The following is a 22,052-nucleotide window of genomic DNA, read 5'->3' on the forward strand; positions in this document are numbered from 1 at the left end:
ATCCCCCCCAGCCATTTGTTTCTGTTTCAGTGCTGGAGGTGCTGCCCGGCCCTGCCAGCGCACGTGAATGCTCCCTAACCAGCCACAGACAAAGCTGGGGGCTGCTTAGCCTCCACCCACCCACTCAAGGGGGTCAGCGTGAGCTCCCACCCATCCTTAGGGTCAGGATGGGGGCAGCATCCCTACTGCAGGCAGAGTGGGCAGGGGGATTTTCTCACGGGAACATCCAGGCAGAAGGGCCAGGCTCAGCTTGTGGTGTGTCATTCATGACATAAGGGGGCTTGTGAGAGCCTGGGCAGCATCCAGGGCCAAAGGCACGCTGAGAGTCCCACCGTACTCTGCAGAGCAGCAAGAGCAGCCAGCCCACTGGCTGGGAACACCCCTTCCTCCACCCCACCGCCTGCTTTTGGCAGGGGAGGTCAAGGGCTCAGCAACGCCAGGGCAGGATCAGGAAGGGGGGGCAGTCCTCCATGTCCTCAATGCTACTCTGTCCCTCTTGGGGTCTCTGAAGCAGGGAGGGGGAATGGGCAGAGGGAGCTTGAGCCCAGGCAGTGCAGACCCACTGCACTCCCTCTGCAATCCTAGAGGCATCTTCAAAGGGCAGCCCACCATAGAAGCCTAATTTGGGTGCTCAGCATCACTCCTGGAGGGGTCCAAGTTCCCTTGCAGAGAGAGCCAAGGACACCTGCTTTTTTTTCCTTAACCTCATGGACAAGCACAACTCTAGGGGCTTTTAAACAAGAAGGGGAGGAGGCAAACAATGTTCAGCAGAGCCGGTGCCACCAGGGCACTGCCCCACACCAAACTCCCCATGGAGATGGCTGAGCAGTGCCACAAAAATCCTTGTAAGAAGCAGAGCACCTAAGGGAGGAGTCTGGGTTTAGGGTGTTGGTGAATCTCTTGAAGCCTTCATTTTCCCATCTTATTCTTAAAATCTTTCCAGATTTTGTCCCTAAGCCCAGCTGGCTTTGAGAAGGCAGAGCAAAGGTGGGGCTGTGCTGTGCTGGGGCATCTTGGCAGATCCCAGGGAGATTTGTGCTGGAGCCCTGAGAAATGGGCTCCTGAGAGCCACGGTGGGACCTTTCAGGAGGGGTGCTTCCCACCAGCTGCCACAGAGGTGCTGGGAAGGGGCACAGAGGTGAGGTGTCAAATGTGCTTCGGGGGTTGGCTCCAACCAAAGCCTTCCAGCAGCACCATCGGGATGCAGGGCAGATGTTGGGCTGCGCCGAGGTGTTCCCAGGGCATTGGGTGTATCCTGTCAGAGGTTTGTCCCAAGGTAACTGGGTCTGCCTGATAAACACCTTGCGGCTTTTTTGATCGACAAGTCTTTGGGTTTCCGGTGCACACGAGCACAAGGTGAACTTTCGGTGGATATTTTCTGCTACGGGCGGTTCTGCAAGCGTGTGCGTGAGTCACTTCACCCACCCCTGACACCAGAGGAACCGCTCACACGAGTCCGGTCGCTCATGTATGCACGAGCACTCACAGGACACCGCCGTCCTTCCCTGCTCCCAGGACCACCAGTGCTGCCCTGTCCCTTGCTGGGCTCTCCGCGGGGATCCCAGCAGCCAACCTCAGCTGAAGACAGACCTCCCAGTGCACAGTTGGAGAAAACAGTATGGAAATTGAGCTCTCTGAGTCCAGGATTAAGACATAATTTTTAAATCACTCGTTTGATATCTTTGCTGGTTTATTTGTTTAATAAAAGCACTTAGTGCTGGGACCAGAGTCCCAGGCTCCCGAGGCTTTCGTTTCTCTGCCGAGGAGATAAGAAAAGCACATTTCCTTATCCAGTGAGTCATTTTTTTCTGCCCTTTAATTATGCATTTGTGCTATTATCAAGCGTATTCAGCTCTTAGATGCAAACAGTTCAAACTACTCACCAAGCTTTAACTTTTGCTGCTCCAAAAATGATCAACACTGTTACGAAGGGCAGGGGAGGCAAAGATGGGGGAGATGAAGAAAGGGGCAGCTGATGCCCAGAGTTGGCTGGGCAGCCCAGGCCATGCTGGTGAGCAGGCACATGTGCAAGTGCCGCTGGGGAAGTCAGCGGTGCTTTTTTTCCGTGAGTAAGCGGTATCATGTGTGAATTCAATCATTGTTTTCTTGGCCCAGGAGGGAGGAGACAGGCCAGGGAGGGAGTGTGAAAGAGCTGTAGAGGGGGACAAAGAGGGCTTAGAAAATGGGAGGGAATAGGGTAAGATCAATTGCGGTGATAAGGCTGCAACACCCTTCCACGTAACAGGACTTGGCATCACAGCTGCTGTGCCCAGGCTCCCCACTGTGTATTCCCAGCGTCAGGTTTTCACTCCAGGTACCAGAAGGGGAGCCATCAGATCCCGAGCTCTATTGTAAACCTCACCCTCTGCATCAAAAACAGCATGTAGGTACCTTGGTTTGGGATTTCCCTGGTGCAGATATTTGACTGAAGGGGATACAGAGTTAATCTGTATGCGTGGTACAGCAGATGCCAGGACACATTTCCACCCCACTTACCAAGTGGGGAATGGAGAGGGGAGGGTGACAGTGCTACAGCGGGAATGGAGGCTGAGGGTTGCCAAGAGATAACTGACATGGGGGAAGCACAGTGGGGGATTTCAGGAGGGGGAGCAAGACGGGGATGATGGAGGAGCATCCCCTTCTAGAAAAACAAGACCAGCAGGTGGGAACACCCTGGGGCAAGAACAGCAAAGCCTTTGAAGCTGGGAGCTGTTTTAGGGACAGGTATCCTGACAGAGCACTGGCTGTTTTGTGGCCTTCCTCTGCCTCTGTGCATGGCTCCAGCTGCACCAGCCCACAAGGTAAGATATTTTCTGGTCCCTTGTCCCTACCCTTATGCTTCTGCGAGCTGCCTGCCAGGGACAGTGAGCGCTCCATGTGCCCTCTCCTCCCCAGGGCTCTCTGCTGTGGACCTCAGATGTGGCCTGGAGCAAGCCTGAACTTTTCTGCTGACCCCTCAGCCCTCCCTGCTGTGGCTTTCTGGCCCCCCAGAGATTCTCCCAGTGCATCCTGATGCTGGATGCATGCCTCTCCTGCTCCTGTGATTGCACCACAGCCCCACTTCTTGCCTGGGGAACACGAGAGGTAGGGAGCCGATTGAGATGGGCTATGGAAAGATGTCCTCCCTCAGCATGTGCAGGGGTGAGTGCAGCCTGTTCAGTGCAAGCATCGAGCTGGAGGGTGCTGAGCTGGCCGTGCCGCTCATGGCTTCGGAGGTCGGGGCCGTGCCGAGAGAGGGAAGTGCTTGGCGTGCCCCTGCTCACTCGGAGAGTTTTACTTTGACTAAGATGGAGGGGGAATAACTGAGTCACAGGCGCAGGAATGGTGGCCGGGCTCGCGCAGCTCCTCAGAGGAGTGGCAGCCCGCTGGGTTTGGCACAGCTGTCCCTGCTGGCACAGCGCAGCCGGGCAGGGCACTCCCTGGCAGCCGGGCACGTGTGCACGTGTGCAAGGGGCAAGGGAGCAAGCGGCTGGGCACGCCGGCTGGAAAGGGAAGTGAAATTGCAGCAGACGTGGAACCGGTGGGCAGCGACCGGTTTTGGTTGGGACTTTCACTCATACCACCATGGTGCCTGGCAGGGAGGGCTGAGACAGTGCTGGGGATGCTTCAGCACTGCCCTGGTGCAAGCCACCCTCCGGGGATGCTGGTGGCAGGGAGGGAGATGCAACCAGGGGGCTGGAAGGGCCCTGCTGTAGGGCAGCTCCTGCCCTGCGTGACATGGGGTGCTGGAAAGCTGTGCTTGAGTTGTGACCCAGTGCGTGGAGCTGGTGCCTGCATCCCACCCAGGCCTTCAGGGGGTGGGGTGCGGAGGCTGTGGGCTCAGCTTGCCCAAAAGCCACTGGAGAGGGGCAGGCACACCCAGGGACCAAGTCCTCTGGTCTGCCTCAGAGGAGCTCAGTTGTCCAGTGGGGATGCCTGGTACTCTGTCACCTTGAGCCAGAGCATCCCTGGGCTTTTCTCCTCCTCCCCTCCCAGCCTCTGACCAGGACAGCAAGTGGCAGAGACCTCACTAGAAAGACCCTGCAGGTCATACCTGCTGCAAGGATGGGATCCCAGCAGTAACGCCCCGGTAGGGGTCTCCTGGCCAGGGCAGGTCTCCTGTGCTACTTCCTTCGGCTGAGAGCAAGCCAGTAACTCTGGCTGGTCCCTTTCTTTCCTGTGGGGTGAAGAAAAAGGGGACATGACTTTTGATTAGTAAGGATGGAGAAGAGCTAATTACAGCACTGAAATCCATCACTTATCCACTTCAGATCTCAAGCACTGGGCTTGGATGTGTGAGTACCGGTGGCAGGACATTTTTCCTGCTCCTGATCAGGAACACCTAAAACTGTTAAGGGTTTATTTAGTCCCTTCCAAAGGTATGGGGACCAGACCTGCTTTGCCCATGCCCATGCCAGTTACTGAGCAGAGCCAGATCTGAATCACAGAGAATGAGACATGGTGCCAAGGGGCTGGGAGGGTCTTTGCCACAGGTATATGTCTGGGATGGAGAGGATGGGGAAAGCAAGGTGCTGGAGGTGATGGAGAGCACCATCATTAGTAGAGATGGAGAACACACACTAGTTGGCTTGCCTGTGCAGCAGTCACTAACAGGCCATGTCCTGGGGGCAGTGGGAGCTTTGAAAAGGGGAAACCTTAGTGCCCCTGTACTCTTCTCCTCCAGTCCTTTTCTGCATTTTCCATCCAAGCTGGATCTGTGACCCTGTGATGAGGTTTTGTAAAGACCTGGGCACAGGAAAGCCTCCTGTAGGCACTGGAGGACGTGAAGGGGGCTTTTCACCAGCTGACAAGGACAGGTGGGAGCTGGGGGGATATGCCTGGGCTGGGGGTGACGTATGGCTGGGATGGGGAAGGCTGAGGGCCAAGGCGGTGACACCGCTGGGCTGGGGAACTGTGCTACTGGGTATGGGGTGCTGCATGGCTGGGGCACGCCAGGAGCTGCGGAGATTTCAGAAGCATATTTTGGAGGAGAGGGGTAGTTTGAGGGCACACTGCACTGGCCAGCAGGGGTAGGGCTTGGGCGCTCACTCTCCTCCTCCCTGGTGAAGATCCGCCCCAGGGCAAGCGCAGCGATCTCAAGCCCCAAGGGAGACGACGCAGCTTGACAGACTGTATCTCCCTCTGACACGGGCCCCAGGGCGCTGCGATTTCACACTTGGGCGGCCCCTTCGCTGACGCGCCATGTGGGAGCCAGGCTCTCACTCCCGCTCTGCCATGTCCTCATCAGGAAAAGACGCCGCTGCCTCCTCCTGCCTCTCCTCCCAGTGCTTCGACCCTCTGACCAGGTTGTGCGTCAAGTGCTCCGACTTGTTCAAGGACAACACAAGTAAGGGGACGAGGGCAGCCAGGGACCAAGCTCCCTGGGGCTGGGCAGTGGTGGGCCAAGGGGGCTGGGGGCACCCCAGGGGTGGGCAGGTGGAGGGGACCTTCTCCTGTGTATGAGGATGGAGGCGGCAATGGAGGATGAAGCGCTGCCTTCACCTGGACAAGGGGGAGGAGGAGAGAGGAAGAGGGTAGACAGTTCCAGTGAGGGGATTGTGGTGCAGGGAGAAGATGGGTGATCCAGCCCAGCGCAGGGGTCACAGCCTGCTCCAGGCGTGACCATGGGAAGAGGAGGATGCCCTCATCTCCCACCAGCCAGGAACGGCAGAGGGTGGGATGAGGGTCCCATCAGGCAGGGGGCCGGTTCATTGTGGGTGGTGAGTGGGAAGCAGTGAAGATCCACTCTCTTTCCCCGCCACTGCAGCCCTGAGGCTGGACAGACGGGTGGGTAATGCTGCTGCCCTCCTTCCCTCACCCCAGCTCTTCCCCTCCTGACACTGCCGGCATCTCACCCCTCAGCAGAGCCCTCCCACACGGCACCCACCTCTGCCCTGGCGCCCACCCTTCCCTCGGTAGACCTGCCCAGCACCCTCCTGATCTTCGGGGTCCCAGCAGTGGTGGGGCTCATCCTGGCTCTGGCTGCTCTCTGGGGCTTCCTGGCCTGCAAGGTGGGGAAGCGCAGGAGGAAGAGGAAGACAGCGGATGAGGAGGCTGAAGGTAGGGGACCTCTTGTTCTCCCTGTCACAGCACCCTGAGGACTATGGGGACTTGCCACTGGCTCCTCTGAGGCACATCCCTGTCGAGGCCGGCCCCTCCACCTTGACACAGGCTCCACAGGCATCCCGGGGCATATTGGGGCAGCTGAGCCACCCCCTGAGTGATATTGTCCCATGTCCCCTGGGAATCCATGCCTGTACCTGACTGCCAGTGCAACCCTGATGAACCATGCCTCCCTTTGCCAGGTCTCCCTGTGCCTTCGCTTGCTTAAAGCACCTGCTGGCACTGACCCCTCTCCACGGAGGATAGGTACAGGCACTGGTGAGGAGCATCTCCCTCTCCCCCAGTAGCTGGAGGGCCATGGATGGAGTGGGGGCTGCAGGGGCAGCGGTGGGCATCTGGGGATGGCTCTGGAGAGAGACTCTCCCCACAGTGCTGTGAATAGGGGTCCCGTGTTGAGCGCCCAGCTTGCTATTCCCACTTGGGATGCACAGTGCCTTCCAACACGCACCCCAAACACCGCAACAGTGTCAGGGCCAGCCCCATCTGCACGACACCGGCGTACCATGTGGGGTCATCCCCAAAGGCATCAAAAATAGAGCTGGGGGATAAGGGATGGGGCTAAGCCTTTCCTGGCGGGGTATTTCCAGGGTGGTGAGGTGATGGTCCATCTTGTTGGGGCATCAGCCAGGGGCCAGGTGGCCATTTCCTCCCCCAGAGACCCTTGCCTTAGCATTGATTCAACCCTGGCTGCTCTTGTCAGAAAGTCTTGCCTGTCTTCACCCCTCCCCATCCCCAGGCAGGGGGTATGGCTCCCCAGGACCTTCATGAGAAGCTGCCCTGGGGGATTCTGGCACCTGCCACTACCCCACCGCCTGGATGGGTGCCTTTGGGGGGGGTGATGTGACTGGGGGCAGCCAGTTCTCATGCCCCAGCTTGCCCACACACCACGAGCAATGCAGGCTGGGTGCCTCAGACCCAGGGGGACATTACCTGGGGTCTTTCTGCTAAAGCAAGTGCAGCACCCATGATGCACATGCCTGGGAAAATATCTGGAATGAAAAGGAGGGAGAAATCCAGTGGCAAGAGAGGTCCGGCCATGATGAAGGGCTTTGGAAGCACCCCTTGGCTACTCCCCTGCCACATGCCCTGGTCCCTGTCTCCCCCGTCCCCCCGGGCTGCACCCTGGCAAACCCACTGCTGCACTGAATGTGTGGAAAGCTGCAGGAGGCTTGGGGCCAGAGGCACACGCCTGTGTTCGAAGTGTGTAAACAAGTCTATTTTTAAGCGGGAGGCAGTCAGGGAGGGAGAGCCACCAAGGGCCGGGCTACTCTGCTGGCAGCAGGGTTTACTGAGAGGGCTCAAAGTGCAAGTGCAAGTTTCTGCCTTTTCCTATTTTTTTTTTAGGGGGGAAAAACCCCCATCATTTGTAAGCAGGAGGAGTTCTGCAGCAGAAGTGCGGTGGGGACCTTGCAGGCTTCTCTTCCTCCACCTCTGTCTTCCCCTCTGTTTGTCCCTAGGGACAGGACCTCCTGGCCCCATTTTGTGAGCTTGTAACCCCTATTCTTGCCCCCTCCCAGCAAACATGGATGCCACCAGCACCCTGCCCAGCCCAGGCTGCCAGGACCCTGCCATGCCAGAGAGAAATGCCACCGCGGCCCCGGCCCCATGCCCACATCTCAATGGAGGCCTGAAGATGCCAGGGCTACCCGGGAAAGCCGGGACAAAGCGGAGGCCATGCTGCCAGGGCGATGCTGACGGCGACATCATCCTGCTTTCCACTGTGTACCCCCGGCACGAGGAGTGCAACCACAGCTTCCCACTGCCCGCCACTGAGCTGGGGGCCACGGCCCTGGTCACCACCAAAACCACCCAGAACTGTGCTGGTGAGGAGACAGCCTGAGGGTGGAGGGAACAGGGCTGGAGCACTCCATCTGCTCCCTGTGGACACCCAGAGCCCGTCACTGGGGCGGGCAAATACTTGCATGGATGTGAGCTGTCCAAGGACCAAAGATCTTGTCTTGAGCAAGATCTGCCTTCTAAGATGACTGTCCCTTTCCACTTTCCCATTTGTGCCAAGTCCCAGGTTACACCTGTAAGTGCTGGATGAAGCAGAAACAGATCATGCCATGTTACACCAAGATGCCAACAGCTGCTGCAGCCATGCTGTCAGGAGGAGGCAGAGGAGAGATGGCTGGTGAGGAAGGAGTGTGGCAAGGACTGCTGTGCCGTTTGCAAGGCTGCCGTTGCACCAGGATGGGATTGCCACCAGATGGGCAATTCCTGGGGACACGGGGCTGGAATGGCAGAAGGCGGGGGGGAAGGAAGATAGAGATGAAAGCAGGGCATTACATTAGGATCAAGTCCCACATCACTGCCATTAGCTCAATTTTTGCTACTGACCTCAATAAAAGGAGGCTTGGGGCCATATGGAGCAAGGTGCATCCAGCATCTGCTCCATTCACAGTCCTGCCCCCCTGTCTGTTGCACACTGTAATATCCAGGTCTCTCCTCCCTCTGGCTGCTCTCAGGCGGTGGCAGGCATCCACTAGCAGCTTCGGGAACCCCCTCCACAGCCAGTCATCCACTGGCATTCATGGGAATCCCCTCTGCAGCCGGTTACCCAGGGGATGGGAAATAAGTCTGTCTTCCCAAGCAGGGAGTGAGAGAGGGAAGAGGGGAAAAAAATCTGTCTTTTCTCTGACCTACAATCACTGAAGCTGGGGAGGACCAGAGGCAGGCAACGGAGACTGCTGGTCTAGAGGAGCTCCATGAGCTTGTCATTATGGCCCCAGACAACCATCACTTCAGCTCACGGTGGCTGCAGAAATACCATGTGTCACCTGGGATGACAGGGCTCCTGGTGATGGATGTTTCCACGCTGTGCAGAACCAGGGAGGGAGTGATACAAGTGTAGGCGGGATGACTTAATTTATGTGTCTTCAAGGCTTTGCCTGTGCACTAGAGCTGGCCGGTCGTGCTGGTCCAAGGCACCACTCTGTAGATGGTCTTGTTCAACCACCTGCAAGTGGCTTTACTGTGCAGGAAGGGCTCTGCTTCAAAAATGAACTTGTTAGTGTGGGAATGCTGTTCCCAAGTAATTGCAGCAGTCAATCCCCCGGCTGAACAGAGCCTGGCCAACGGCTTGGGTGAGAAAGCCTGCTGGGTCCAGAGGGAGTGGTTAAGCAGTTAGAGGTGGGGGGGTTTATTTGCATGAAATGCCATCTTGGTGGCAGCCCAGCTCTTCTTTTGGTGAGGTGGCCTTATTGCCCAGGAGGCTTTGGGGACCAAGCAGCGGTGGCCAAGCAAGGTGTGGGAGCACTGCCACCAAGTGCCAGTGGGCCACTGAGGGCCACAGCTCATGGTATAGTCATCCACTGGTCGCTCTGATGGAGGGAGGTGACCCCCTGCCCAAGCCTGAGCTCCCTTTGGGACTGCAGGACTAGACACTGCTGTTGAAGGGTGAACCTCCCTCATCTCCCCTGCCATGGCAACGGAGCTGGGCTCGCGGCATCTGTCCCACAAGGGGAACCACAGGAGCTGCCACAGGTGCCAAGGTCCAGATCCCTCACCATGACTCCTCTCCCAGACCTAAACACACTGGTGGATGTGAGCCTTCATCTGGCTGAGGCTCTGCATGACCCAGGGTGGGATGAGTCCCTGTCTCAGCCTTGCGGCTGAGGATGGTGGAGGGGCTGGTCCACATGCCCAGCAACTGTCCCCTGGGGCTCCAGACACCCACCGCTCACTGGCAGGAGCAGTGGAGGCTCCAGCGCTGGGCTCCCAGTTATCTGCAGAAGGGGCACCCCCATGGCATGAGCTGGGCATCTACTCATCCCCATGCTCTGTATCTGGCCCTTTGAAGTGACTTCGCGCAACCTTATGAATCTGGAGTGGGAAGATGAGCCAAAGCCAGGCTGCAGGACATTTTGGCACTGAAGGACTGCTCATGGGAGGCAGAGCAACCTGCTTCACGGAAGAGGGAGTGGGACTGTTAGGCTCCTCTCCCACTCCCTGCCCAGTGACCACTGTGGCTCAGCCCTGTGGATGCGCTGCCCATCCTGACCAGCGTGGTGATTTGAAAAAGAAACTCCCATACAAATCCTGTTAAAAAAACCCTCTTTCAGCTCAGGTAAGGGCTTCTGCTCTCATTTCTGCTAGAGCTTCAGCCAGGCATCTCCTCTACAGGACGCCGTTGGCATCTGCAGTTTGCAGAAGCAGCATGTCAACTAACATTGGATTCCTCAGCTGTCAAGTGCCCCTCCGATTTCCGATCTGTTATGGCATGCAGGTCATTTCCACACAACCTGTGTGCCCGACTGCCAGCATGGTGGGGCAGTGCTCCCCTCCTGCCCAGCCTGCCTGCCTGGGGGACATTTGCAAACCCCTCTGTGTGTGCTTCTCCATCCTTATGTACAGGGCAGGGGATTGCCCGTCTTCTCTGTATGAAGACTAGAAAGAGACAAATAACATGGTCGTAAAAATGAAGGAATAAAGTGAACCCATTGCCAATGCACATTCAGGGGTCTGTATGGGGTCCCCATTCCCCTGGTTTCAGGGGTCTCCACCACGGTGGTCCCAGGGAGTGCAGCAGGGCCTTGAGCTGGAGAGTCTCCCTTTGCACTGGCTTCAGCGGCATGTCCCCTGCACACAGCTGCCTGCTCAGCCAGGGATTAGCTGAGCCCAGCCACCTCCATCCCCACCACAGCCTCCCCAGGAGTTGGCTGATGGGCTGGGAAGTGGGGTGAGTGTTTTTTTTTTATTTTGGGGGGGGGGGGGTGTTGCCTGTCTTTGACTTTCCACAGCAGTTTCTCACTTCCCCCTGCGAGGCAGGAGCTGTGCTTCCTCTCCAGCCCAGCGCCCACCCCGCTGCCTGCACAACTGCCTAGAAAGGCTGGCGAGGCCGTGCTTCACCTGGCTGCAGGGGCATGGGGTTTCAGAGAGAGACAGGGGAAAGTCTGAGGAAACCCCAGGACAAGAGGAAGGAGCTGGGTCTAAAAACCATCGCTGCAAAACCATCTCAGGCATATCCCTAGCCATTTCAACCCCACTGACCCTGCTGTGAGAGAGATCGTGGGCGTATTTGAGCTCCTGCAAGTCCCAGCAACAATGCTGGTAGTAAAGGACAGAAACTTTGGTGTCCCTAGGGATGGGTGGGTGTGGGTGTGTGTGTGTGTGTGTGTGTGTGTGGTTTTCATCCCTGGTCTTAAAGGCAGGAGCCAGCTAGCCAAAAGACCCTTGTAGCACAGGGAGGGGAGGCACCAGAGGTACCCTGGCCAAGGGTCTTCTTCTGCAGCCACTGCTCATGTCTGCCAAACCCTCCTCAATCCCACAGGCTCCCCAGCCTCCAAAGTGCTCGGCTTTCCTCCACTAGCCTCCCCACCTGGGTCCTTCTCCATCACTTTTTCCTCTCTCCTCTCATTGCTGCTTCACCCACCAGTTTAGTCTCCTGATAGTTCACCCACGGGCCCAGGTACTCCAGCGCAAAAAGCAGCCCTACAAACCCAGCTTGCCCCTCTGCAGGCTTTCTGTAAGTGCTGGACCTTGACAGCAGGGCATGCAGGGTACAGTAGGCACCATTTTATCCCATGCACAAAGCAATACTCTGATGGCCAATGTCCAACAGGGACCACCCATCTCTGGGTACAGCCTCCGATCCCCCCACTTGCTGCAAGAAGACCAGGGCTGCATGGTCACCCCATCACCCATTTATGGGGCACAGACCTCAGCTGACCCCACAGGAGCCTTCCCTACCACCTGCTTCCCAGTGCTAGCAATGGCAGAGGGAAATGTGGGTGCCGGTGGGCTGCTGTGGGTGGCAATGAGAGGCCAGAAGGCCCAGGGTGCCTGCCACGAGGTGGCACTGACACTGCATGCCAGTCTGCATGGCTGCAAAGCTGCAGGGGAGTTGCATGGGAGGGTGAAAGTCCAAATGCAGAAAGTGTAGCCAGGGAGGGCCAGGCAGGCTAGTGGCCAGCCCCACTTTGGCCAGACAGAGGGGTGGCAGCTGGGCCTGACTCTGCCTGGCCACGCAGACCATCACCGTGGCCTCTGGGCTGCCTGGGAGAAACAGCTGTTGGTGTATCTGGCTGCAGGGCGCATCACCACAGTCTCTGGGCTGCCCAGCAGAAATAGTCATTGGTGGCTGGACACCTGTGGGCAGAGAAGGCATGAACTGGTGGGACAACCAGAGGCAAAGCGAGATGCAACAAGCTGCTGCTCCTGCCTACAGCAACAATGAACACCTCTACCATCACCCTGCTCCCTGGAGCAGCCCATCCCCAGTGGTGTCAGGCCTCCCCAGGCACTCCCCAGGACTCAGACCTGCCAGCCGGCACCTCCCTTCCCCATTCCCTCCCCATCAGCCTCTACCAAAAAAGAAAATACCATGCTACCCGTCAAACTCCCCAGCTGGAAAAGGCCTCAGGCTGTGGAGAAGAGGCCGCCTGGCCCCCTGTGCAAGGCTGTCAGGGGACCACGGTCTTCCTGATGCCACTCATCAGCATCCCTCCCTAATTGCTACCCATTGCCTAATGACAGTAATTAAGAACAGTGAAGCTGCCTGGGGACTGGAAGCGCTGATAGAGCTGAGGGAGCCAGATGGTGTTCGCACTTAAGGAAAGATTTGAAAAAAAAAAAAAAAAGAAAAGATAAAAAAATACCGCTTGGCTTCAGTCAGCCTTCCTTTCCTTTAGTGTCATGATCCCTTTGGTCCATGGGTGTGCTGGGGAGACGCTGAGATGTGGCACTGGCTGCCTTCCCCCACTCTGGCCCCATCTCCAGGTGTGTTAGGGTGCCTGGGGAGCGGAGGGAGGGGGCATGGCACTCACCCAGGTGCCCTGCACACAGGGGGTTTCCTCACTGCCTTCGTGGCTCAATGCTCTCCCCTGGGGCCGCCCCCACTGCTCCCTGCTTTGTTGGCCGTGCGAGCAGTTTCCCAGGGGGATAAGTTATGGGGGGGAGCAGCCAAACACTGCCCCAAGGGGCTGTGGTGAGCAGGCAAAAGCTCCCCTGGCAGAAAGGGCTGCCCTTGTTTTCAGCAGGTGAAGGGACAGCCCCACACTTTCCCCGGCACTGCAGAGCAAGGCCACCACCCCGGGGTTTGCAGGGGAGCACCCAAAACCTGACCTCAGGGACCAAAGTGGTTGGGAAGGAACCGCGATGCACTCAGCTTCTCCACCCTGGTGAAACCCCACCCGCAGCCAAACCCCCCCAAACCCTCTACCCCGTTCCTTCCCCAAGCCCCGGGGCAATGCCACCTGCCTCCAGAGCCACCTGCCAGGCTGTGGGTGCACCTGGGGCCGGAGGGGTGCGGGGAGTGCGAGGGAAACCCCCCTCCTGTCCCCACCGGCTGCCCTGAATGCTCTCAGGGTGCGCGAGCCTTTCTCCCCTGTCGCACTCTGGGGATGCAGGGACAGGGACATGCTGGGCAGGGAGGATGCTAAGCCTCATGGAGGAGGGTGCTCAGCCCCATGCCATGGTGTCAGCCTGGCCCTGCTCAGGGGATGCTCCAGGAGGAGGCCCCAAGGCAGGCACAGGGCAAGCCTGCACATCCCCTGGGCTTCAGGGGGTAACTCCCCTCTCCCCAGCAAATAAGGTCATTTTAAACCCGCTCTTCATCCTGATCCCAGCTAGTGAGGGGAGAGAGCCCTGCCGACTGACACAAACCCCATGTGACACCTGAAGTGATCGACAGCGACAGGCAGATTGTGCAGGGAGAGCCTCTGTGCTTCTGTAAAGGCACTGCTGTGACAGGGACCGACCCCTCCACCGCTGGGGACACCTCCGAGGGTTGCAGGACTCTCCTCCTGCTGGGAGGTTGGCTGCCCCATTGTGCCATTCCCAAAGGGCTGTGGAAGCGGACATGGGATGTGTAAGATCCCCAAAAGTGGGGGTCCATTTCTGGGGCCCCCCAAGAGGGATCAGCCAGGCAGCAAGGTGGCCACCACCGGAGCTGGAGCATGTAGCACAGCCTGCCCTGCTACAAGCCCAGGTTGCATCCTCCTCTTTCCCACCCACTTTACATTATTTCCCCCTTTTCCTCCCCTTTTTCTGAGTGTGGGGCTGTGCTGGGAGCCCAGGATGCAGCCAGAGGGGTGCAGGGGGAGAGGGGTCACTGGCAGTGGGGTGCCACGGGGGAGAGGCCCCATGTCCTTCATCCAGCGGCTCTGGTGTCTGCTGGTTGCGGCTCACTGGCTGCTGGCAGGAGCTATTCTGAGTCTGGATCGATGGGCGAGTGTGGGGGTTTGGGTGACAGCTACAGGAGTCATGTTGGGAGGAGGGCTGCGGGCAGAGAAGAGCAGGTGGAGTTTTTTCATGAGGTTCTCCCATCCTTTTCCCCTGACCCTGTCCTGAAAGGTTTCAATTATGCAGATGTTTTTCTTGTTTCCTTCCCTACAGAGGTTGCAGTCTGACTGGGTCCCACTACGCAGATACCATTTCCTGATTTGAGAAGTGCCGGCATTTCACGGAGCAGCGAAACTCCAGGATGAAGGCACCTGCAGCCAAAAGCTGTGGCTGAGACCCAGCTCAGGATGGCAATTTAAATAGGAGTTTACAGTGGGGGTGATATGCAAAAGAGCATCTTCTTCTTCCTCCCAAAGCCCCTGCGATTCTTACTCTTTGAATATAATGATATTTTTAATAAGAATTTATAAGGCTGTTAATTCCTTCATGAAGTTAGGGTGATTTTAAAGCAGGTGCTTTAAACACAGCACTGGTAAATTTGGGTATTGGGTAAATTCAAGTATTAGAATAATTTTTCTTTTTTTTCTATTGCTGTTTTCCTTAGCTAAGAGCTTCACCTTCTCCGTGAGCTCCCTCAGAGAGTGGCCCTGGCTCATTTGCAATGGGAGATCTGAAAGCACTTCCTGTTCCAAATGAGAGGGAGCATCGTTTTGATGCTGGGCAATCCCTTATGGTGGGGCAGAAGGGACTGGAGCAGTGGATTGGGATGAGGGGGAAGGAGAGACCAGTCGTCCCCCTCCCAAATCCCCCACAGAGCACCCACACAGCCCCAGCCCCCCCAGGCCTGCCCCCCTCAGTCCCCTCCTGTCAAATTCCCTCTTGTCTCCGCTTCCCCCCCCTCACTGCTAATATCAAAATGAAGTCTACAAATGCTGCTGCTGGGGTGACACATTTCCCAATGCATTCCCGGTAACAGTCTCTCTGGGTTTCTGGTTTGCTATTCAGCTCCTCAATTATTAATCTCCACAAGGAAATGGGGAAACAAACTCAGCGAAGCAAACTTCATGCCCTGTAGTGACACTGTGAGTTATTAAAAAAAAAAATCCCCAATGAGTCATTTAAGATGTATTTAATCAGCTCCAACCACAGAGAGGCTAGTCATGACTAGCTGCTTGCTGCCGGCATCAGCCAGGGAGGGCCAGTGGCAGGGCTGAATCTGGATCCCCCCACGGCATTTCCCAACTGGGATATTTGGGGGGAGTCCTGCCAGTGACGGGTAAACCCTGGCTGTCCTCATTTACAGTTTAAGATGGCTGGGGGGTAATTGTAAATTCCCTGTAACACGCATAGATGTCCGGGGTGGTGGTGGGGTGGGATGTGGGAATGCAGTGGATGCAGGGGATGTGGGATATTGTAGGGACCGTGGTGGGATGCAGGAGATGGAAGGATGCAGGGGATTTGGGGGATGCAGGGCAATGCAGAGGGGTGCAGGGGGATCTAGGGGGATGCAGTGGGATGTGGGGGACGTGGTAGGAGCTGGGGGATGCAGGGCACACAGTGGGTTGCAGTGGATGCAGGGGTGCAGGAGATGGAGGGTATTGGAGGGGATGGTGGGGATGTGGGGGGATGCCCATGTCCATGGGCACATCGTGCCAGGGGGATGCTGAGGTCCTTTTGCAGGGACTTGGAGAGCAGCAGGGTGTGCGCAAGGCCAGTTCCCTGGGAGCCCTGCTGAGCTGTCCCCAGCACTCCCCTGCCCATCTGAGCCCCATCCCAGCTCTGATGCCGAATGGCCACGGAGACAGCAGCAGAAGGGCTCCCTAAACATCACCTCCATGTGATGGTGAGGGTCTGCTGCAATCAAGTAGGCATTAACCCCATGCTCAGGACCAATCCCCTTGCCTCTAGGGGTCACTTTCTATGGGATCCCCCCTGCTCACCACCTCTTGTACCACAGCCAGGCCCCTCTGCTCCCTCAGCCGCAGATACCCACTGGGGCAAGTCCCATGTCCCTGGTCCCAGCCTGGAGAGAGGCAGTGGTGATGCAGGAGATGACTAAGGGTGGCAGACCGTGTGTGTGTACAGCCCAGTATGGGTGGGTTCTAGTAGAGAGAAATTAGGGGGTAGCCGCTGGCCTGGGAGGTGTTAAGAGCAGCTTATCTTCAGCTCATCTCTTGCTTTCAACCCAAATTCATAGCTAAAATGCTCATGCCTAAATTATGACGTACATCGAACTCGGGTTTATGTGTGCCATGGAAGGGAAGTATTGAAACCTGTCTTGCTTCAAGGGATGCTCTGATCCACCGTCCTCTCCCCACTGAAGGCATGCACTAAGTCCAGCACAGACCCCTGCTGCCACCCCACAGGTCCCCAGTTCTGCACTTCCCAGCCCTCCCACCTCTCCAGTTCTCTGCCCCAAGAGCGAATGCTCACTTGGGCAGCGCTTAACCTCTCGCTCCGCTGCCCCCGGAGCTGGGTGCAGCCGTCGAGCTGCTCTCCCTGCATGCCGCTGGCACGCCAGGCTCTGCTTCAGCTTGAATGCTGGGAAAAGCAAAGGGCATAATTTTAGGAGAAGCGTGTGAAATGTGTTCTGGCAGATCAGGCAAAGAGCTCTCCAGCGAAAGGAAAGCATTAACATTTGCAAAAGGTCCTTGCAACAAAGCAAAACATTCCCAGCAGGCAAATCCAGATGTGGCAATGTACAAGCCCTGGGATGCAGACAGGGATGGGAGAGGTCCACTGGTTTGGGAAATGGTCTGGGAGTGTCCCGGGAAGGAAAAGTCTCTGGGCAGGAGTGTTATGCTGGTGGGCTGAAATGGTGGAGGCAGTCAGAGTGGGAGGGACTGCTGGCTCCTGGCCGGCATCGACAGCACGCAGAGATGCAAGGGGATGGATTTAGATTTGCCTGGGACGGGATCTCCCCTGAGTCTGAGCTCCTTTCCTGCACCAGCCCCTCTTCCCAACATGATGGATTCACAAAGAAAAGAGGGTAAAAAAAACCCTGCAGCCTGCAGCCTGTGATTCATCCTTACTATATTTGCACTTATTATTAGAAAGACGAAAATATAGCCAGAGCTGGAATTACAGATTTAGTAAGCAGGACTGCCTATTTCAGCATATACTGCTCTCCCAACAACTCTGACGCTCCAAGAGACTGACTTACACCCTCACTAGCGTTAAGGCATAGCCCCACACAGTCTGGTGATACATCTGAGTGGATATATTAAGCAAGTCCTTCAGGGAAGGCAATGTTTGGGTTCCTGGTGGTGCCCACTCAGCATCCCGTGCCACTGGCTGGTGCCCCCAAACAGAATCACAGAATCACAGAATGGTAGGGGTTGGAAGGCAGCTCTGAAGATCATGTTGTCCAACCCCCCTGCTTGAGCAGGCACACCTAGAGCAGGGGGCACAGGAACGCATCCAGGCGGGTTTTGAATGTCTCCAGGGAAGGAGACTTCACACCTCTCTGGGCAGCCTGTTCCACTGCTCTGTCACCCTCATACTGAGGTGGAACTGCCTGTGTTCCAAAACTCTGCCTCAACATTCAGCCTCCTGCTAGTCCTTGCCCAGATTTCGGAAACCCATGAAAGAAAGATCCTGGAGGTCCATGAAAGCCATAGGTGGGAGAGACTTTTTTGCCCTGTGCTTTACAAACCTCTATTCCTGGCAGGGAGCCTGTGCCAAGGCGGAAGGGGGGAGACAGTGAGCTTGCCAGCTTCTTGCTGTAACTCTCCCCTTTGCCCTGAGCCCCCAGCTTTTTATGGACAAATTATTAACAAACCCCACAAGGGCTGACTGTCGCTTTCTTGAACCCAGGGGTCTCGGCAACCACGGCAGGCCCCATGCCAGCCCTTGTCCTTGTGCCCAGCCAGTGGGCTCTGCACCCACCATGGAGGGAAAGAGGCTGATGTCGCCCCATGACACCTCTCTGTGCTACCCCATGTGAGGAGACCTGCTGCTGTTCGTGAGCCTGGGTAGCCTGGCCGAAGGCCACAGCATCTTCCTGCACGGGGTTTTCCTCCCCACCAAACTGCTAATTGTGGCCAAGTGGCCAGGGTATCTGCTGCAGTCTGCTTGCTTGGTTTAAGACCTTTTGGTTTGCTAAGAAACCATGTTCATACAATATTGTGGCTGCCTGTGAAAGGTGTTTTTCAAGGTTTAATAAAGCAGCAGGTGGCTGCATGACCTGAAGAAGAGCAAATAAAATACCAGGCACCAGGTGCAGTTGCTGGTCTCCAGTATCTTGCTTGCAAAGCATTGGTGTGCTGAGCCCACTCCAAATGCCAAAAAGCCAACATGGAGGGGCTGGGAAGGCAGCACCAGACCACCACCACCAACCCAGACCTTGCCCTGTCACCAGCTGGGGCTATCCTTAACTAGGCATGGTGGGATGAGGACAGAGAGGGAGGTAGCAGGCTCTCATCTGGGAATGGTGGGCACTGTGCCCTGTTCATAACCGTGTAGTTTGGAAGGGTCTTATTTGTCCTGATGGGTATCCTCAGCAGCCCAGCATTGGGAACACCCACTTGGTCCCTGGACCCAACCTGGCAATAGTTAACTGAGGACTGCAAAGCAATCCAGCTTGCAAGATGTATCAAGCTGCCCTGCTGCACAGCCAGCAACCACCTTTTCCATGGCAGCTCTTGGCCAAGGCATGGGACCTGTGCTCATCACTCCATGGCAAATCCCCCGCTGCCAGCCAGCTCGCCCACCCACTTGCTGCTGGGCACTGGCGGAAGAGAGAGGACAAGTCCCAGGTCACTGGGTCTCACACTGCACCCATGCATTTGGGCCAGCCCAGCTCAGCTCCCTGAGTGGACCAGGTCACCATGCAGAACACTGAGTGTCTTGCTGAAAGACACTGGTGGGCTGCAAATAGCTTTGCCCAGAGGCACAGGAAATTTGGGTGCATTTTCCTGTGTCATGACAATGCAGCGCCTGGAGCAGCTCAGGCCAGGGAGGCGAGCAGGGCCTGGGGATCCATCCCTCCAGCCATCGGAGCCCACGCAGGGATGCAACCCTAATGGAGCAAGCAGTGTGGTGAGAGGTATTTTTGGCAGCAGCACGGTGTCCCATGTGGCTGGGGTCTGCAGGGAACACATCCTTGCGAGATGCTTTCATCCTTTTGCTGTCCATAAGGGAGAACCAGCACTTTGGATGGGCAGTTTCCGATTGCTCCAGTCCCAGGGAAGGAAAGGGAGGGCACAAGGGAGACAGCTTTTGGGACTGTGTGTGGCAGGACGCTCTAAGACCCCAGTGTGGTCATATTGGCTGTGAGAAGCCCTGGGCGGCTCCACTTTTGGGATTGCAAAATACTGGGTGACCCCAACTGCCCTCTGGAGAGGTGATGGCACCCCTATTTCTGTCCCTGGCTTCCTAGGAAACATGTGGGAGGTATTTTTATCCTCCTGCTGGCTCCCTTAGTCACCGGCGCTTGCTTTAAATGGGTCAAGAGGGAATAAAGTTGCCGCAGCCCTTTCTCCCTCACTGCCTGTCTTGGAGCACATTTACCAGCAGCACCAACACTCCCTCCTTTTGTTCTTCATCCTGGCCAAGTGCTGCCATGGACCTGGGAACCTAGGAGAGACCTTCCCCACTCAGGCAGTGTCAGCTGCAATTAACTACTCATTAGAAGTCCAGTGGTGAGCACCCTGCTGCAGAGGTTTTGCACTTCAGGACACCACAGGGTCTCCCCTGGGACAGCAGGGAAGAAGGTGGGTGCCCTGGTGGTGCCAGACGCAGCATGCTGGAGTGGATGGATGGGATGGGGAAAGGGTCAGAAGAAACCTACGTCCGTCTGGAGTGCCCAGACACACGGGTACAGGGCAGCAGGGCTGGCCCTGGGGTATCGAGGGCAAGCATGGCCCCACTGAGTCATTTCAGGAAAGAGATGAGGTGCACCAGGACAGCCCACAAGATTTGCATCTGTTGTCAGCAAGGCCATAACAGCATTTGACATCAATGACCCCAAAATGACAATGATCTTCCTAGGACATAGTGCCTCTCACTGCTGCAAGTCCCAGCATCCTCTGACGCATGCTCTTGCATGTCTCGTGATCATCACGCCAGCATGGCTCAGGCAAGCCTGCCTGGGCACCGTGTTTCATGAACTAGCGTTTGGGTACACCTCCTGCTTCCACCCAGAACCACAGGAAACCTCAGAGGGTTTGGAGCCAGGGGTCTGCCTGAGCATCTACCCCTGGTGCATCTCTCTTCCAGCGATGACACTAGCTGGTCACAGGGCCAGGACATTTTGAAAGGTTTGCTCATGAATGGTGACAACAGAGCTCCATGTCTGCCCATGCCCAGTGTTTTGAGGGTGTGATTTCCACTGTGGTTGCCTTTGAGGCTGACACCTGGTTTGGAGGGGACAGAACTAACCTCCAAGGTGACCTCAGGAGATGAGCAGAGGGTGAGCCACAGCACCCAGGGGAAATTTGGGCCTAATCCTTGTGACATTTTATACCCAGAGAGAGAAAAAAACAGCAGGAGGCAAGCTGGGTATGGGGAGGGGGGCAATGGCTGACAGAACCAGGCAGTCACCTCCATCACATTTGAGGGAGTTCATTTCCCTCCTGTCTCCTCAGATCTGTCCTCCCACTGTACTTGCACAGGGTCATGTGTCACAGCCATCCCAAAGAAGAGGCAAGGGGAGGGGGACCAGTTCATGGAGACACATCCTGAAGAGGAGCCATGGCCTCAGGCATGTCATGCGGATGGGGGTGCATCCCCGGTGTGAGCTGGATAGAGAGCGGGGGGCCAGCAGCCTGCCCAGGACCCCTGCCACACAGAGGGAGGGTGGGATGGGTGCTGGCAACCTGGCTCGCCCACTCCGGTGGGAAAGCATCTTTGCTGCAGGAGGAGACTGCAAAGTCCTTCCAGGTCACCAGCAGCTGTCTCGGAGGGCCCCAGCACAGTGCTACTCACGGGTATCTGAAGGCACGACCCAGGCCTGCAGAAAGCCAAAAAGTGGCATAAAGACAGTGAGATTAAAAAAAAAAGGTTTGGGGACTGGTTTCACCGCCAGCTCCTGAGCCTCCGGGCTACACTCATTTTACCTTTGCAAGGCTTTTCTCTGTGAGCTGGAGGACTAGAAACCCATGTCTTGCTAATGAAGGCAGAGCTCCACGGGCAATTGTGTGGGTGGGGAACCTGGCAGAGCTTTTGGGGCTCCAGTCCCTTTGATTTCTAAAGCCACTGAGCCCCCCTCACACAGCTGGGGAGGGGGAAGTGTCACGAGAGCAGCAGCGAGGGCAGCGCAGCTTGTGGAGGCATCCATCCCCCAAGGCAAAGCCGAGGCAACGGGAAAATGTCTCTGGCGGTGATGTGGAAGACAGCAGAAGGGCTGCTCAGGTGTTGCTAATTTTTAAGACTGAGCTTTTTTTGTCTTTCAAATTCAGCTTCTCGGCAAGGCATGACTTTTCCTCACCCCTGCCATCCAGGCCACCCCTTCTCCCACTGGCCCTGCCACCTGCCGAGGGCAGGCTCATGGTGGCCACTATCACCATGCAGCCAGGAAACTCTTGTTTGGGGCTGAAGGACAACCTGGAAATGACAGCTAAACACCTGAACATGAGCTCCATGCTAAAATATCACCTGCTAATATCACCTGGACCTCCAAAGAGCCCTTCGGTATGAGGTATCTCTGATGCACATACCACTTCCCTGCTGCAGGGTGGTGCAAGTGTCTAGGGTTTTCCCCTTTACCTAAAGCATTGAAAATACTTTAGATAGAGCAGTCTAGACCTGTCAGCCCTCCCCATGAAACAGGGTCTCTAGCCTTTACTCAGGAAGGGCAAACTGGGGCAAGGGATCTCCCGCATTTC

The 22,052-nt window shown here is 56.7% G+C and overlaps 1 protein-coding gene across 1 annotated transcript; it reads left to right on the top strand.

Moving 5' to 3' along the window:
* The first annotated feature begins 1,790 nt into the window (after nt 1–1,790).
* On the top strand, nt 1,791–8,537 carry TNFRSF13C (TNF receptor superfamily member 13C). The gene is made up of 3 exons (XM_064459995.1): nt 1,791–5,326; nt 5,803–6,039; nt 7,620–8,537. Exons 1-3 carry the CDS (start codon nt 5,182–5,184, stop codon nt 7,940–7,942), a joined length of 705 nt encoding a protein of 234 aa, XP_064316065.1. The 5' UTR covers nt 1,791–5,181; the 3' UTR covers nt 7,943–8,537.
* Nucleotides 8,538–22,052: the final 13,515 nt, after the last annotated feature.

Source organism: Phalacrocorax carbo, chromosome 1 (assembly GCF_963921805.1).
Source record: "Phalacrocorax carbo chromosome 1, bPhaCar2.1, whole genome shotgun sequence".
NCBI lineage: Eukaryota > Metazoa > Chordata > Aves > Suliformes > Phalacrocoracidae > Phalacrocorax > Phalacrocorax carbo.